General features: G+C 39.6%; 2 protein-coding genes across 9 annotated transcripts in view; both read right to left on the bottom strand.

Moving 5' to 3' along the window:
- cadm3 (cell adhesion molecule 3) overlaps positions 1 to 19,139 on the bottom strand; it is a 116,380-nt gene that overhangs the window by 21,896 nt on the left and 75,345 nt on the right. The window lies entirely within an intron of this gene.
- LOC309694706 (uncharacterized protein) lies at positions 1,156 to 17,439 on the bottom strand (the record flags this gene model as incomplete). The annotated part of the gene is made up of 4 exons (XM_082514916.1): positions 16,908 to 17,439; positions 16,446 to 16,762; positions 15,950 to 16,237; positions 1,156 to 1,418 (listed from the first exon to the last, which is right to left on the bottom strand). Exons 1-4 carry the CDS (start codon positions 17,357 to 17,359, stop codon positions 1,156 to 1,158), a joined length of 1,320 nt encoding a protein of 439 aa, XP_082371042.1. The 5' UTR covers positions 17,360 to 17,439.

The raw sequence follows: 19,139 nt of genomic DNA, 5'->3' as shown, positions 1-19,139 counted from the left end.
CAAGCTATGACACAGAAAAGGACTTTGCACTGTAATTAGGATGTGGCGGTTTCATGTGCAGAACGACAATGACCCCCATTTGTTCCCATTAAATGAAAAATGCTTTTGCAGTTACCTTGTGCCCTCGGGTGTTTTGTTCTGCGATGTATCATTTTGTTCCGCATACACTGTATGTCTGACAATCCATTTCAAACCATATTTTAGCAATGTGAGAAAATATCATTGTTTTCTCTCGTCATCATCATTTCTTTTCCCTGCTGACTCATTCAGCAATGCATAAATCATTCTGTCCAATAAGACTTCACATCACAGAGAATCTTTGTGTTCAAAATAATTAGCTTACGGTACCTTAACCAGAGCAGGCATTAGTGAGTCGACAGAAAATTACTCAACAACACTTATAATTGATCCATATTTTAAGTGATTAATCAAGCCAAATCATTGCACATGTTCTTCTTTGTCAATAATAGGATGTAAATCGAAGACATCTTCTTTCCACTGTTTGAAAATAGTCTTATAATTGTTAACTGCAGCACCACATTTGTTCCATTTTGCAATCAACTACTGTGGTTGTGGTTGAATTTCCTCAAACTCATCCATTGACAGTTGAACACATGGAAACTGTTTCTTCTGGCAACACTTCTTTTAAATTCTCATGTAATCAAAACACATCTCAAAGCTTTGTATCTATCCTCACATGTGTTTTCTGTAAGGGTAAAACTTGCACAATGGCAGCTCCAAATTTCAGCTCTCTTCAGCACCCACAGCCACTGCAATGTAACATCAGTAAACTGCACACAGCACTCTCATGTTTACTAACCAGGCCAGTCTGTGATGTTTCATGCTGAAGGACACCAAAGGGACAAGAGAGGCTAAAGATCTAATGCTGCTAAGTCCAGCTTTCTTTGGACTCGCTTGCTCGCTGTTGCTTAGGAGACGGATTGCATTGCATATGATTTGATCCATCACTGTAGACAGACAAGCAACTGTACTGAAGCAAAGAATTTATCCTGGCAAATAAAGAGCATCTGCAACATCTTCCACACAATCTGTTGAAGCTCTATTTCTCAATTTAAAATGATGAAACAGGTCAAATATTATAGAAAAACTTTTAAGTAACAATATGCTCCGATTTGCATATACTGTAGAAACATTTCAAAAGCTGTTATACTTCTTTCCTTTAAATTCATGGAAGCTGCCACGAAAAACTGTGCTGAAGAAGAACTGGGCAGACGTGCCTGCGCCTGAGCGAGCAACAGCAGCATCGCTGCAGTCATAGTATGAAAGCATAAACACAGTTGAGTTGTTGTCAGCCAGAAATCGCATTCTATTGTAAGAAGAGATATCAAACTGGGTGGTCAGACCGTGAAAGTGGTTGGTGAATCTGGGAAAGTGGACCAGAACCTTATCATTTACTCCTGCATGGGTTGACGCACACACTCACACATGCACGCACAAGCATGGGCACATGTAGGTCAAGCTCATGAATAACATATACAGTGGGGCAAAAAAGTATTTAGTCAGCCACCGATTGTGCAAGTTCCCCCACTTAAAATGATGACAGAGGTCAGTAATTTGCACCAGAGGTACACTTCAACTGTGAGAGACAGAATGTGAAAAAAAAATCCATGAATCCACATGGTAGGATTTGTAAAGAATTTATTCGTAAATCAGGGTGGAAAATAAGTATTTGGTCAATAACAAAAATACAACTCAATACTTTGTAACATAACCTTTGTTGGCAATAACAGAGGTCAAACGTTTACTATAGGTCTGTACCAGGTTTGCACACACAGTAGCTGGTATTTTGGCCCATTCCTCCATGCAGATCTTCTCGAGAGCAGTGATGTTTTGGGGCTGTCGCCGAGCAACACGGACTTTCAACTCCCGCCACAGATTTTCTATGGGGTTGAGGTCTGGAGACTGGCTAGGCCACTCCAGGACTTTCAGATGCTTCTTACGGAGCCACTCCTTTGTTGCCCGGGCGGTGTGTTTTGGATCATTGTCATGTTGGAAGACCCAGCCTTGTTTCATCTTCAAAGTTCTCACTGATGGAAGGAGGTTTTGACTCAAAATCTCACGATACATGGCCCCATTCATTCTGTCCTTAACACGGATCAGTCGTCCTGTCCCCTTGGCAGAAAAACAGCCCCATAGCATGATGTTTCCACCCCCATGCTTCACAGTAGGTATGGTGTTCTTGGGATGCAACTCAGTATTCTTCGTCCTCCAAACACGACGAGTTGAGTTTATACCAAAAAGTTCTACTTTGGTTTCATCTGACCACATGACATTCTCCCAATCCTCTGCTGTATCATCCATGTGCTCTCTGGCAAACTTCAGACGGGCCTGGACATGCACTGGCTTCAGCAGCGGAACACGTCTGGCACTGCGGGATTTGATTCCCTGCCGTTGTAGTGTGTTACTGATGGTGACCTTTGTTACTTTGGTCCCAGCTCTCTGCAGGTCATTCACCAGGTCCCCCCGTGTGGTTCTGGGATCTTTGCTCACCGTTCTTATGATCATTTTGACCCCACGGGATGAGATCTTGCGTGGAGCCCCAGATTGTGGGAGATTATCAGTGGTCTTGTATGTCTTCCATTTTCTGATGATTGCTCCCACAGTTGATTTTTTCACACCAAGCTGCTTGCCTATTGTAGATTCACTCTTCCCAGTCTGGTGCAGGTCTACAATACTTTTCCTGGTGTCCTTCGAAAGCTCTTTGGTCTTGGCCATGGCGGAGTTTGGAGTCTGACTGTTTGAGGCTGTGGACAGGTGTCTTTTATACAGATGATGAGTTCAAACAGGTGCCATTCATACAGGTAACGAGTGGGAGACAGAAAAGCGTCTTACAGAAGACGTTACAGGTCTGTGAGAGCCAGAGATTTTCCATGTTTGAGGTGACCAAATACTTATTTTCCACCCTAATTTACGACTAAATTCTTTACAAATCCTACCATGTGAATTCATGGATTTTTTTTTCACATTCTGTCTCTCACAGTTGAAGTGTACCTCTGGTGCAAATTACTGACCTCTGTCATCATTTTAAGTGGGGGAACTTGCACAATCGGTGGCTGACTAAATACTTTTTTGCCCCACTGTACACAGCGGAGACAGATAGTGGCAGGAAAGAGGATTGAAAAACACACACCTGTTTTTTTTTTGTTTTGTTTTTTTCCCCCACTGTCTCACACTTTCTCTCAAAACCTCAGATATTATAGACACCTCCCTCTCTTCTCCTTCCTCCCCCAGAGAACTCTTCAAATACCACTGAATCTAATGACATCTCTCTTTTTATTACCATGACCAGTCCTCTGACCCACAGAGAAAATTAGTTTACTTTCCAGGTGCATTTCAATAATCGTATGCCACTCTAAGGAGTCACTTTCTGTCTCTCTCACTATCTTCTCTCTCTCTCAATCCACACACAAATACAGGCAGTATATTGCCTTTATTAAAGACCACAGATCTCCAAAACCAGACTTGGGAATGGTGAAGCCCTATTTGTTTACTCCTTGACTCTTGTGTACAGTATTTTTGAATTTGTGCAATTGAGTTTTAATACGGTTTTTGTGCCCAAGGGGTCATGGTACCGATTCAACATATTCATTAAGGAAAAAACAAGATGCAGTCAGTTTAAGTGCTTTTTCCCTAGACAGCTGTGATGCACATTTGCCCATAATTCACATTTCCTCAGTTCATTATTAGATAATCAGTGCAGATTTGCATGTCAGCTGCTGCAAGCAGAGCAATAACCAAATCAGACTGGAAAATAGCAAAATATTTTGCTACATTGGATTATGCATCAGCTAGCATATTCTAAAGGGTCAGTTTACCAAGAACCTGAAAATGGCTATAATTATTTAATAGTTAAAACACTTTGTTCATCCCTTTGAATTCAAGTCTTGGTTGTTTTATTTCAGAGTGATTGTAGCAACATACAGAGACACTCTGAAGTCTTTTTAACTGTAACACATAAGCATATCCATGCAGATCAATTTGTTTTGTCCCCTTGGTCTGTGATATTCATCTTGAGGACTCCTGTCTCCATCCATATAATGTGAACTTTAATAGAATCTGGTGCACACAGCATTAGAGAGCGAATCTAAAAAGAACAAAAAATTCTCCGCAGAAACAAGGTCCTCGTTACTGTTTCTCCAATTAAAGTGGTTCATAGTGGAATAACTAGGATGTTATTTCTGGAAACATAGGTCATTGTTAAATTTTTTAAATATTTTACTTCTGACTGCTGTGGGCATGAAACTCTATTCATCATCACCGAACTGAAGATGAGACAGAAATCTTCAGACAAACTCAAAACCTGAACAAGATAATGGATATAATATGTACTGAAAGCTGCTATAATGAGTACTTTTTCTATTAACAATGGCCTACATGACTCTGTGATTGGGGTGGATTCTAGCAGGGAAGTCTCTCCCACAATCTGGGAAGCATTCAAAGCTTATCTGGGGTGGGGTGCCTGTAACTCAGGCTGTAGCCAAATATCATCAGGAAACGTACCCAACTCCAAGTTGCACTCCAATGTATTCACTGGAGTGTGAATGTTAGATAGAAAGCACTTAAGCATAGAAAAAAAAAGTAGTTGTATGAATGGGTGTGAATGGATGAATGACGCAAGTTGTAGAAAGTAGAGTAGAAAAGCACTGTATAAGAACCAGTCCATCTATCTTGGAGAGCAACTGGTCAACATGGGAGAGTAATCTGTTGCTATAGTTTACCTGAGCATTATGGCTATTGTGAGTACCAGTGTTGGTCAAGTTACTTGAAAAAAGTAATCAGTAACTAATTACTGATTACTTCCCCAAAAAAGTAATCCGGTTACTTTACTGATTACTTATTTTCAAAAGTAATTAATTACTTAGTTACTTGGTTACTTTTTAAACACATGATTTACAACCAGAATAGATACTAAAGCGATAGCTCTATCAGCCCAATTCTACTTTTTCTGCATAATCCATCATACAAAATGTAATCAAATGGAAAAGTCTCGTTTTTTTAAACTTGTTTTATCAGTTTTAATCTTTTAACTTTATGCATCAAGCAAAAATTTAATTATATGCACCATTCTCTGACTTGAAGAAATTAGTTTAACATTTAAACCTATTTTCTGCACATTCCAGCACATAAAATAAAATATTTTTTGTGTTTACACTCAGTCTTTCAAATAGATGCAAGTAAAACACAGCAGAAAATAAATAAAATCAAAGACTAGCGGTCCTGTTGCTCTATTTTCACCTGTAAAGCAGGAGTGGGGTAGGCGGAGATGTGCTCTGGTGCAGGTGTGCCGCAGCGGTAGGGATGGGTATCGTTTAGGTTTTATCCGATACCGGTGCCAAACCGGTACTTTTGAAACAGTGCCGGTGCTTAAACAGTGCTCGAACCGGTACTTAAACAATGGAAAACACAAACTTTGTCCTGAAACCTCTCATGTTTAGCTGTTTTTTTGTAAAAAGATAACAATGTTAGTCTTCTTTGCAGCTATAGGGCATATATAGTATCACTCTTGGCTGGAAGCAGTGCTTAAACAATGGACAAACACAAACTTTGTCCAAAAACCTCTCATGTTTACCTCTTTTCCACTTTTCCTTTGGTCATTTTAGCCTTTTTTGGCCAGGGTGAAGGGAGTATCTGCGCATTTCTCGGCTTTTAACAAAATGCTATATGTCGCCAGGTGTTTCATCAGATTCGAGGTGTTACCTCGTGTTACCTCCTTTGCACAGCATCACAGTATCAGCTTAAAGCACTTGTTGCAGGCTGCTGAGTTTGCATCTTTTCCTGTGAAGTACAGCCAGACTTTGACCGCTTCGCCTTGGCACCAGATACCGGTACCCATTCCTACGCAGCGGTCAGTTGAAGAATCCGCAAGTTTCTCTGTGAATTTCCCATTACGTCGTTGCGCACTCGGAGCATGTTTAGGGGTTTTTTTTCGGTGTAAAAAGAAGTTTTCTTCCCACGCACAACGGACGCTAATGTTTTTGTCACTTTTTATGGAATCAAACTCAAAGTAAGGTCAGTACTTCCACGCTTTAAACGCTGCATGCTCATACTCTCTCCCGCACTCGATATATGATCCATTGTTGATCTGCACACAGCTGTTGTCACAAACTGTTAGTTGTAGGCCTGAGAGTGTGTGTAATTGTTTAGAGAGAAAGGAATTTATGGACACTGGGGGTCTGCCTGCCATAGAAGGCGACAGGAAGCTACAGTTGGGGGTTGCTGATGCTGATGCTTGTACCTTTAATAAAACTCATAATTGTTATAAACTTAGAAGTAGGTTTGTAGGAGACTCTCCACCTTATCTGTAAATGTAAGACAACAAGAGGCCAATGGCCCAGTGGATGCAGAGTGGGAGTCTCAGTGTTTGTAATATGTTAACTCTGTTTTCTATGTTGTGTAGAGGAATTTGGTGTAGCTTGGGTGAGGAGATTACATTTATGACCGGCAGGAAGTCACGTACACAGAGACACACACACAGTGCTTTGACTGTTATGACGCACCCACATGCACACTCACTCACGTGCACTCACATAGACATACGGGTACGCGCACACACAGGCACTCACGTGCTCGTGCATACACACAGAGACACAGAGTTTGCAGCACACCGTGGGGGTTTTATGACGGGGTCGCGTCTATAAAGCTGACTGTAACAAACAAAGGAGTGGAAGATTTGCAGAGGGACACCGGCCTTGCACATCTCCCCTTCTAGAAGATGCATGCTTAAATGAAGATGAATGAAGATGATTAAAGGTTTTGTGAAAAAGGACTACTGAGTTCCGGTGCCGTCCCGGAATAAAAGAACCGGGGTGAAACTGATTTCGTAACACTATGAAAGCGAATCCAGGTTTGCTATTTCTTTTGGCTCCATCAACCAACATCAACTTTCTTCAGAGTTCGTTCTTCTTTTCCCCTCACTGTTATGGTGGTTTCAGACAGTGTTCTCAATCTTTGGGTTTGTATAACATCAATGAGAGGAGATGTCCTTAATATGGTCACACCAAGCACAGCAAATCTGCTGTTAATGATGGGCGACCAATGAGCAGACATTTGGCTTAATGAAAGTGGCAAAGAGAGCTAAAACAGCTTGGTTCAGACAGAAAGGCAGCACAAGTGTCTGGTATACAGTAAGAGCTAGCTCTAATTTCTTTATATTTTGCCAGGAAAGTGATAAATAAGAGCAGCAATTCATTAAAACATGTGCAAACTTAAGTGGAAATACATTATATAAGGCAAAAATAGAGTACGTATAATCTCAACAAGCCTGAAAGTAAATATTTGGTATAACCACCATCATTCTTTAACACTGCCTGAACTCTATTAAGCAAGCTTTCTTGCAATTTCTTTAAGTAGCCTTCATAATAATGAAGTAAATGATGAAGCTCTTGCCAATTAGGTGCTTTCCAGATGGCATTGCATGGTGGATCAAAATCTTTTCTGGCTTCATAATTCAATCAGTTTTGGCACGATCCCAAACACGACTGGCTGAAAAGCAGCTCCAAACCATGAACTTGACAGTGCTTTACGCTCACTTTTGCATCTCTCTCCTGACCAATACTGATGAACATTAAGACAAAACAACTTCAAATTTGGATTAATTACATCATTAGAACTGTTGCCACTGATTTAGAGTTCAGTTCTTGAGTAATTTGACCTACCTCAGCCTGTTCTCCACATTCCCTTCCATGAGAATGGCATCCTGTGAGTCACCCTGCTGCTAGCATTTATGCCCGTTATATATTACATGATTCATTATAATTAACAACAGTTTAAAAGTTAATGTCACAAAATACTTCACAAAAACACAAAATAATTACAAAAACATCTCATACGATCAAAGTAATGCCTTTAATGACTGCTAAATCTTTAAACTAAATCTTAATATTCAGTGTTAGGAAAAGTGTGTGCAGCATTCTGCTTCATTAATATTTAAGCTCAACGATACTCCAGCACCTGCTAAAAATTTCATGGGATACCGACACTTTTCTATAGAACTCGTATTCCTCGATTAAAAAAAAGGTGGCCAATCGGCACATCCTTGAAACTAACTTCCCCCAAGGTGGTGATGCCATGCAGATGAGGTGGTGGAGCTGCTGATGCATCAACCCTCAAGCGTCCAATCTGCTATAAAATAATCATATTATGAAAATCAAACAACTGGATGCAGCAATTACTGTGACCAGCGTGTTTGGGACTTCATGGCTAAAGAAGCGTGTTTGTGACCAGAAGGTCCAGATTAGAGCGGAAAAAATTATTAAATGAATCCATTAGTTCATGGACCAAATGTCCCAATATCGCTGCTTTCGTAATCAAAGAAATTAAGCTGCCAGTGAGATTAAATTGTTTTGTTTGTGCTAAAGACAGACTCGACTGTGTGGTGTCCTTTAATTATTGCGCTGGGAAAATGTGATATTATCAAATCAAACTGTGACTTTTTTTGTTTGAAAAAAAATTCCACTGATAATAAATAAACTGATAATTTAACATTTGAAAACATTAACGGAGGAAAAACGATCATCATTTTGCCAATGCTTTCACTTTTAAACCTAATTTTTTACAATATGACTTTACAATATCTTAATGCGTATCTTGAATCATAAGGATGATATTTTATTTTCAATATGCTACGAGTATTTAGTGACTCTTTTTAGACAAAGGTGCGAGCAAAATTAATCCATTACTAAAAAAAGAAGAAAAACAGCTCAGTTCAGTGTGGGGAGCTAAATGAAATTAGTGAATAAGTTCTCTTTAAAATTCACTATTATGCCAGCTGGTACTTTACCCCCCACCACGACCAGTTGAGCTGATTATAAGACTCCAGTTTCTCAAAGGTGTGAAAATACATGACTATGAATAGGAAGAAACAAATGCTCAGCAAAAAGCCTTCCTGTGAAAGAGTAGAAGGTTTTAAAATAATCGAAACAGTCATCAGATTTAATCTTTAAGTGGATTAGGTCCAGAGAAAGCACTGAAGTCTGATTTAAGTGTTCATATGAGGTCATCTAATTTGGAAAGAAAGTTAATTAGTCTTGTTACTGAATTACTGAGTGAAGCTGATGGGATGCATCTGTCTTGCTGTGTCCATGTGTGTCCATATTCAGTGGTTCAGATGACAAAGTGCTATACTCAGGTTTAAGATATAGTATTTCCATTTTCTTCCACTTACTAGTTTAACTTCACTTCAATTAAGTTTTTACTCAGAACCACTACATTGAAAAGGACACTATTTTTTCCCATCTGCAGTAATTTACAGGGAGTGCAGAATTATTAGGCAAATGAGTATTTTGTCCACATCATCCTCTTCATGCATGTTGTCTTACTCCAAGCTGTATAGGCTCGAAAGCCTACTACCAATTAAGCATATTAGGTCATGTGCATCTCTGTAATGAGAAGGGGTGTGGTCTAATGACATCAACACCCTATATCAGGTGTGCATAATTATTAGGCAACTTCCTTTCCTTTGGCAAAATGGGTCAAAAGAAGGACTTGACAGGCTCAGAAAAGTCAAAAATAGTGAGATATCTTGCAGAGGGATGCAGCAGTCTCAAAATTGCAAAGCTTCTGAAGCGTGATCATCGAACAATCAAGCGTTTCATTCAAAATAGTCAACAGGGTCGCAAGAAGCGTGTGGAAAAACCAAGGCGCAAAATAACTGCCCATGAACTGAGAAAAGTCAAGCATGCAGCTGCCAAGATGCCACTTGCCACCAGTTTGGCCATATTTCAGAGCTGCAACATCACTGGAGTGCCCAAAAGCACAAGGTGTGCAATACTCAGAGACATGGCCAAGGTAAGAAAGGCTGAAAGACGACCACCACTGAACAAGACACACAAGCTGAAACGTCAAGACTGGGCCAAGAAATATCTCATCTGCATCCTTCAAGAAAAACATGATTTTCATGCAGGACAATGCTCCATCACACGCGTCCAAGTACTCCACAGCGTGGCTGGCAAGAAAGGGTATAAAAGAAGAAAAACTAATGACATGGCCACCTTGTTCACCTGATCTGAACCCCATTGAGAACCTGTGGTCCATCATCAAATGTGAGATTTACAAGGAGGGAAAACAGTACACCTCTCTGAACAGTGTCTGGGAGGCTGTGGTTGCTGCTGCACGCAATGTTGATGGTGAACAGATCAAAACACTGACAGAATCCATGGATGGCAGGCTTTTGAGTGTCCTTGCAAAGAAAGGTGGCTATATTGGTCGCTGATTTGTTTTTGTTTTGTTTTTGAATGTCAGAAATGTATATTTGTGAATGTGGAGATGTTATATTGGTTTCACCGGTAAAAATAAATAATTGAAATGGGTATATATTTGTTTTTTGTTAAGTTGCCTAATAATTATGCACAGTAATAGTCACCTGCACACACAGATATCCCCCTAAAATAGCTAAAACTAGAAACAAACTAAAAACTACTTCCAGAAACATTCAGCTTTGATATTAATGAGTTTTTTGGGTTCATTGAGAACATGGTTGTTGTTCAATAATAAAATTATTCCTCAAAAATACAACTTGCCTAATAATTCTGCACTCCCTGTATATTTGCAGTTCGGGCTCTTTTCTAAGACCTCTCAGACTTAAACATGTATTTAGTTTTGGACAGTGACACGATTTTTGTGATTTTGCTTCTCTACATTATCGCAGTTGATTTTAAATCAAACAAAGTAGTTGAAGTTCAGACCATCAACTTTAATTCACAGGTTTAATTCAACAAGTTTCACATGAACTGTTTGGGAATTAGAGCCATTTTGATGCATAGTTTTCTGAGGCTTAAAAGTAGTTTCATGACCAGGCAAACTCTGCTCATTAATGATCATTATTAATCATTACCTACAGTCCACTTTTCTCCAAGTGCTGTGATTTTTACACTTTAAGAAACTGAAAAACTTTTTCCATCACTGTTTCTCTACCTTTCCTTTCTCGTCCATTATGTTGCTACACACAGACACACGCCCATGTACCCTTCACCATCCGCCCTACGTTCTGCATTATGACAATTTAGGTTGGAATTCAACCGGTATGGCATTAAGTGCCGCCATAAATCCCCATTATCCCCAATCCAATACATCGATGTCACTAAATGATCCATAGCCCTTTCACACAGTACAACTAATACAGTCTTCAAAGCTCTTAGACTTTCATTCTTCTCAATTACCACTCCCTTACCCGCATTCTCTCTTGCTCTCTCGACTCACTGCTAAATCCTCTTTCTGGATTTCTCTCTCCATTTCGTCAGCCTTCCCTTCTTTTCTACTTCCCTCTCCTGTTGCGCTCCCTAGTCCCCTCTTCTTTAAAACTGGTCCCCCTTTGCTTCATCCTTGCCCCCCCCCCCCAATCTACTCCCACTCAGACATAAAGCTGCCTCACTTCTTCTGCAGTTTTCTTAATTCCCCTTCAGCTCTCTCTTCTTCCTTCTGTCTCTCTCAACATCGGCTTTTGCAGCTTCCATCACTCTCTCAGAATACTTGCAGTCACTCTGTCTATTTTTATGCACGCACACGCACGTGCTCCCGTTCATTCATTCACCTCTCTCTCTGTTCACTGTTTTCTCAGCAGCCCCTCGCTGTCACTTACTTGATACAAAGAGTCTTTCTCGTCTTTCTCACACACACTTTACTGTGCTGCCCTCATTCCCTTCTCTTCATCTCTCTCCATCTTTCCTTTTACTGTCAGTGAAGCTGTCACAGACATTGGTGAGAAACAGTCTATTGGCTCATCTTTCCAACATCCACACGCTTGGACTCGCACACAAACAAACACCGCAGCTGCATGAATGAGAACCTGTAATAATAGCACACTGACCCGTGGTGCTCTTCTGTGATATAGCCGGAGATGAGCACTTTGTGTGTGTATGATTATTATCTGTCCATTATTAATGTTTGTGTATTGAACCGAATGGGTTTGTGTTTCTGTGTGTGTGTGTGGGTTTGTCTTTGTGTTTGTGACAGAGTGTGTGTCATTCCAGCAATGACTGATTGGTGTTGCGCAGTGTCAGGATGGCTGAGCGAGGCCTCAAACACAACATCATTCATATGGAGTTGATCTCCTTCAAATCTCTCTTGGTGTGTCTCTATTACTCTCTGTGCTCACTCCATTTCAAAAGCTGGGTTCATCCAAATTCTACAAAATAAACTATGTCTGTATACTTTACATGCAACCCTTTCACCAAGCCAGATCAGTGATTCAGCAAAACCTCGAGGAACACTTAATGTTTTACAAATTCATTAATTTTTGCGATATCTGTACAAGGCAGGGGCACGGACCCGGTAATTTTGTACATGGTGTTTAATATCCTAATTATGACAAGGTGAATGATGTCATCTGGGCTATTTCAGTGGGAGGAAATGAAGCTGCTAAATGAAGAGGGCAAAGTTCAAAAGAAAAGGACTGGAGTCAAAAAGTCAAAAAATTTACCGCCTATGTGTTTTTACTCATGAGTTTTCCTTGACCTTAGTGGGAAACGTGATGAAGGTTGAGAGATAAGGAGTTTGACAAAGATAAATTTACATCCTGGCTGCTTGCTGACATGAATCTGTTATGTTAAAACTACAACATCCTGAAAATGAACTGTAATTACACCTCATGCTTTTTTACTATGTTGGTTTACAAAATATCAGCAACAACGGTGAAATTAAATGGTTGTGTTAGGAAATGCTGCTCACCCACTGTCCACTCCTATTTTGTTCTCCTGCTGAAGACATTATCTACATTGAAAATTGCCTTTTTAAGGCTTCTGGCATCTCTGAAGTAAAATTAATTATCAATTATCCTAAAAGCTGGCAAAACAGCAAATTACGGCACGAGGGAGACACCAGTAAATTATATGATGATCTCTAGCTTGTCAATTATGTTGATTGTTTCTGTTCCTGCGCCGTCTGATAGTGTGTCACTTTGAATTCTAGGACAGCATTATCTGCTCACCTTTTATAAAGGATGGCCCAGTATCCAGTGCTACAGGAGATAACAGAGGCTCAAAAACACCTTACCATAACATCAGGAGAATGTTATGGAACATGTTATTCTGTCTGACACTTCTGGGTCACTCAGCTGAGAACCTTCCTAAGAAAATTTGACTATTTAACCACAACCATGTGGCTTTAGCAGGAATAAGAAAGTCTGAACAACACCTTTATATTGCATTATGGGAACTATAGGATGAAGTATTTCAGAATTTAGCCCATAAATGGAACAAATTGTGAATGCATCAGTTTTGAGTCACGTAACATTCTGTTTTTCCACTAGAAGTCTGCTAGAGTGGCCATTTAAGATGTGCATATAGCTAAGACACACACACACAAGAATTGGGAAAGGTTCTGATGACAGTGAAATGAGCAAATCACAGAATACAAACTTTCTTTCTATCAAGTCTCAGAACTTCCACACCTTTAATTTCCGTCTTGCTGTGTAAAAGCCTCCCTACTCTGTGGAATGACATTAAACACTATGTATGTAAATCATGCAGTGTGGCTATGTGCAATGCAAATACATAACTCCCGGGGATACGACTGTTTCTTTAGCATATGAAATCGCCACCATGTCTGTGGAAAGACATGCTGCTGTTGAATTTCTAAATGAAACATATACGCTAGGGCTGGGCTATATCATACCGTTCACGGTAATACCGGTGTAATTCCGGGCAACGATAGGAAAATGAAATCGCGATAGAATATGGGTAAAACGCGCATGCGAAGTGCCTTTGTTTACATACGCACATGGCGGTGACGCAGAATGAGAAGAGCAAAAGTGGATCGTTGAATGAAACGGATGAACCAGAATTGGTTTGTAAAAATGCTGCAACTTCAGTGGTGTGGAACTGGTTTAGCTTTCGTCCATCAGATACACAACAAAGTACTATTTTTGGTAGAGCATGCTAGCGGGCCGTCGTTATTACTGTGTTGTTTGGAAAATACGACACACTTAAAATCAATCCTTTGATTTTTCTGAAAATCGACAGTGCCCCTTATAATCCCGTGTGCCTTATGTATGAGTTCTGGTTGTGTTTACTGACCTCAAAACGATTTCATGTACACGACGCTTGAAAATCTGTCAAATGTTTTAGTACGACTTTGCTAAGCTACGAACCCGCACCGCTTGATGGATTGTCGGAGCATTACGGCTATCGTAGGCAGGAGCCTCGCGGAGTGATACGTACTGTGCTTCAACATAATATTACCATGTTGTGTGTGTATAACCTCTTTTTAAGTTTTGTGGATATTATACATGGTTATGCTGAGGATATGTCGGCCAATTTCCACTGGAAATGCCTTTTGGTTAAACTGTCAGCGAGGAATTTGCACTGTTATATTTTTATATAACTTTAATGCACATAAAAAACAGCTGCTTGTTTAAGTGAAAATACATTGATGGGGTTTTTTGCACTAATAAAGTTGTGGAGTTGTAAAGTATTTTGTCTAGTGTCAATTATATCGTCAGTTATATCGTTATCGCAAATTTTCAAATGTATATCGTGATAAATATTTTTGGTCATATCGCCCTGCTCTAATATACGCAATAGAGCGCTACAAACAAAATAACATTCACTTACAGTGTTTATCTCAAAAACTGGGCAAATAAGACCAAAATTATTGGTGTAGCTAGCCTGTTCTCATTGCCGTTGCATTTAAAAGCAATGGATAAGCATCATTAGATGATATGCAGGACTTATGTTGAGAAAGGGACATATTTAAACCTTACCGCAACCTTTTATTTAAGAAAAAAAAAAGGCAAAGATTTATTACTAATGATAATTATGAAGTAAAAGCAAAATTAAAATGCAAGAGGAAGACAATCCAATAAGCAATTGACATTAAAGTTAAAAATAAAGTCCCAAGCCTGGCCGGCAAACTTGTGACCACCACTCCAGCCTCTAAATGGAAATGTTGCTACTTTGCAAAAAAGGAGTGCTATCTCTCTGTATACAATGGCACTAGTGACAAGGACAATATTGTGTGTATCTCTGTGATGGCAGTGGCATCAAACAGAACGGCAGTATTTGGGCTGTGAATGCTTTGAAGTGGCATTACAGGTACATACAGGAAAAAAGCATCTATTTGTATTTTGGGTGAAGTGAGCCTTTAAACAGAAATCCAGTTTCTAAAAAGCAACAATCTCCTTCCTTTCTGTCTCCTGCTTTTAGTTCAGCTGTAACAAAAGGACCAGATAATCTGTCCTCAGGCGGGCAGCTCTCCCATTACTCCTTCACTTTGTAGCTTTAGTCCATTCTTTTGAGTCCTTTCAATCCATAATTATAGCAAACACTAACACAGTGCCAAAGCATCAGGGCAAATGATGGGCATTTTTGCATTACAAAGCCTGAGCATCCATTTTTACATCAATAAATCTTTATCTTATTATATTAATGTAATTACTGGAAAAAAGCCTCCTAAAGACGATTCACCAGTGTAAACACCGCAGCGTACTGTATATCAGAGGTGGAAAGAGTACTCAAAATTTGTACTCAAGTACAAGTACTGTTACACTGGTTAAATTGTACTCAATTACAAGTAAAAGTACTGGTGTTAAAAAAATACTTGAGTAAAAGTACAAAGTACTGTTCTCAAAAACTACTCAGAGTATTAATTACTTTTTAACAGACTGATGTTTTATTCTGTTGTCAATAGCAGGCATTCAACTCGATTCACCAGTATAAATATTTATGTTCAAAGCACATTTTTCAGATGAACAAGGTATAGAAAGGTAACTTGTTTTGTAAATAAATGTAGATATAAAAGAAGGAATTTTGTTTGTTAAAACAATGACAAAAATGTTTCTGAACATGCGTAGAACCATTTAAACTTTTCCCCATACACTGAACAACAGGCAGGTAAGTGTCTTAAAGTCTTAGCATTTCTTTCACACTTTACTTTATGAACCTTTTGTTCAGTTTCAGCAAGAGCTGGTTTTCTAAATTAACAGAGGCAATCCGACTTCGTTTGGCAGTGAAGAGTAGACCAGCACAGCTAAAACGTCGTTCACACGCAGCAGAAGCAGGCAGAGCTGTGTTTAGTTTAAGAGAGAGGTTTTTGATGGCTGAGAAGGAGTGCAGCAGCTCCATGGTGTCTGTGGCACAAGCAAGATAACCATCAAGCTCAACTGCACTTTGCAGCCTTCTGGAGATTGGTCTGGAGAAGAATTCATCTTCATCAGATGACTCTCTTTGCTGATCCTCACTCTCATGCTCTGTCGTTTCAAGATGTTGTTTGATGTATGTCAAGGCTGTAATTGCAAGTAGATAACACAATTTTGTTATTTAAATTTCAGTGATTATTCCTGAACACAAATTTAAAATCGGCAAATTCTCAAAAAGGATTGTTTAGTATTCAGGACAGACCATCAATAACTTACAATGTATTAGGTGAAATACTCACTTAAGCATGTGTTCAAATGTAAAAATACACAAAAATGGGATCACATGAATCCTTACCAGCCTCTGTTACATCTGCTCTGTCAGTCCAGGAAGTCTTGAACTTGGGTAAGAGGACTGCAGCTGCAGCCAACTCTGGATCCTCCATCATCGCTCCAAAACGCTTTTGAAGGCCATTTTGCAGGGCTCTGATGAGTGGCACGCATGTCTTGCTTGATGTCTCCAGCCTGCTAAGTTTGGACAGTAGTTGTTGGATTACTGGCAGGAGCCATCCCATAAAGGAAGTGGACTCAGACTGAAGGATGTTTGAAGCTTTCACCAGTGGCTTCATGGTGGTACAGTACTCCCTTAGGAATGCAACTTCTGCAGGACTCAACCTGTAAGACACAACAACAAAACCCACCATGACTATAATAGGGATCTTCTGATTTAATATTAAGAGTCTGCTCACGTTTTTAACCATCCATTAAGGAAAATTCAAAAAATTTGAAACCATATTGGTAGGTGTCCAATTTTACTCACATTTTCACCTTGAACTCCTCACAAATGCTCCTGATGGCATCTTCCCCCTTCTCATCAATGATGCGTATTATCCTTTCAATGGCAAGGTAGGTTGAATTCCATCGTGTTGCATTGGGACGAATGATCTGTAGCTCACACTTGTCCTCTACCACTTCATTAGCCAAATGAGATCGGCCAGTTTTGTTCCAAATGGCCTGGCATTTTGCAAAGGTTGCACGGGAGAGCCTCTTGTAGGTTTCATTCATGCTCTCTGCTAGGGCAGCATCAGTTGTTGCCACAAGGTTTAGCAGGTGACATGCACATCGCTGATGAGGCGGAAGTTGATACTCCAAACCAGAGTCTTCATCAAGAATTGCACTTGCCTCATGGTAGTCCCTATGGTCAGTCAGGTCAATAGTTTCTGGGTCTGCTTCATCTTCAGCTTCATCTGCATCATTTTGTGCCCCAAACATGTGGAAGGCCTTGACAAAGTTGGATCCACTATCAGTTGTGGTTCTTACAACTTTGCCTCTAATCTTGTATTGGCAATGGATATCATTAAGCGCACCAGCAAGCATGTCAAATGTGTGAGACCCTCTCAATCTTTTGCATGCTAGTGCTGCAGATCTTCTTTCCAGGGACGCTTCCTCTATCCAATGGCATGTGACTCCAAGGTAACTTTTCTGATGAGCTGACCAACAATCAGTAGTGGTAGCAACAAATTTGACTTTATCCAATTCTGCAACCAAAGTCATCTTCATGTGATCAGCAGCTTCACAGATTCTGGCACGGACAGTGGGTCTGGAGATGACTTTGGCTTGAGGTTGTAATGTGGTAACCAATTCTTTGAAAGATGGCTGTTCTACCACTGCAAATGGCTGTAGACCCTCACATATGAAATTGATGACAAGCTTGTCAACAGTTGCTTGTGGAACATGTTTGTTTGCAGCTCTCAACATCAGGTCTGGTAACTTGGCTTGTGTATTTGCTGAGAGCTTGTTTGGTGTGGCTGTGGTCTTTCGCTGTCGAGATGTTGATGCCACAGTGATATTGTACTGCTCAGTCTTCGATGGATGTTTCCTCTGTAGAGATAAATATTATCATACGTCAGGTTCATACATTACTTCATAACATCACTGTGATTAACACTAAAAGAAAACATTTTTAAAACATTATTCAACTAGACATGAGCTAATCTTTGATTGTTGAGCATAGTATAAAAGAGTGGTGAATTGGTCAAATTTTGCAGATATATTGCTGTATTTATTCACAAGTGTAAACCAATTTTGAACGATCATTGCAAAAAACATGAATTTCTGTATACATTCTAAGTTCTGTAATATGTATACTATCTGTAAAAAGAGTATCGACCAATGTATCAGTATCTAAATTTTTAACTCCTTTTTATCAGTATCACCCTAAAGTTTTCAGTATTAGTCAGGTCCTAAAAATACTAAGAGAGCAAAATATGTGTATCTAGCAAATCTAATTTAAGAAAAGGGATCACATACACAAAAATGCTGCCCATACAGCTAACAAATAAAACCAATCCACATTATGTTCTTTAAAAAAATATATCATATTGGGAAACATATAACCCTACTGATTAAGAGCCATGTCACTATGATAGACCTATATCAGGCCAATGATACTGATCAACTGATCCATCAATCGGGCTCTGGTACATGTCAGCTGAGAGCTGGAAGATTAATTTGAGATGCAGCTCAGCACTGTGTTCAAGTTTGTTTGTTTTTTTGTTTGTTTGTTTTTTTAAATAGGCCAGCTGATTGTAGGCCTGTGAGTTTTAAATGACTACAAGTTTAATTTATTGTAATGACGGTGGTTATCCAAATAATAAGCTAAAACATTCCTACGAATTGTAGCTCAATTATGCATGCACACACGCACATTAGCTAGCTCCGTCTTATTTTAATATCAGGCTAACCAATGGCGGTGACAATATCTTAGCCAAACTAGTAACCTTAACACACATGAAAAATAAGAAAGCAATATCATACACGTATAGTTGTAAAACCTCTTACCTCAATGTGTTTTTTTAAATTAGATGCTGAAGTCTTGTAAGCTGAAATGACTGTAGAGGTCAAACAAAGTTTGCACTGCATCTGGACGCTGTCTCCTTTTCTTCCTCTGTACACGAAAAATTCCTCCAGGTATAGCCACGGGCACGCGTCCTCCGTCTTTTCTACGTCGTTTTCATGGTTGACAGTGTTGTCCTCTGTCTCCATTTTGGCT

The sequence above is a fragment of the Aulonocara stuartgranti genome, assembly GCF_965226115.1.
Source record: "Aulonocara stuartgranti genome assembly, chromosome: 18".
NCBI classification, from domain to species: domain Eukaryota; kingdom Metazoa; phylum Chordata; class Actinopteri; order Cichliformes; family Cichlidae; genus Aulonocara; species Aulonocara stuartgranti.
The sequence above is the reverse complement of the archived record's forward strand: the minus strand, read 5'-3'. Positions and strand labels throughout refer to the sequence as shown.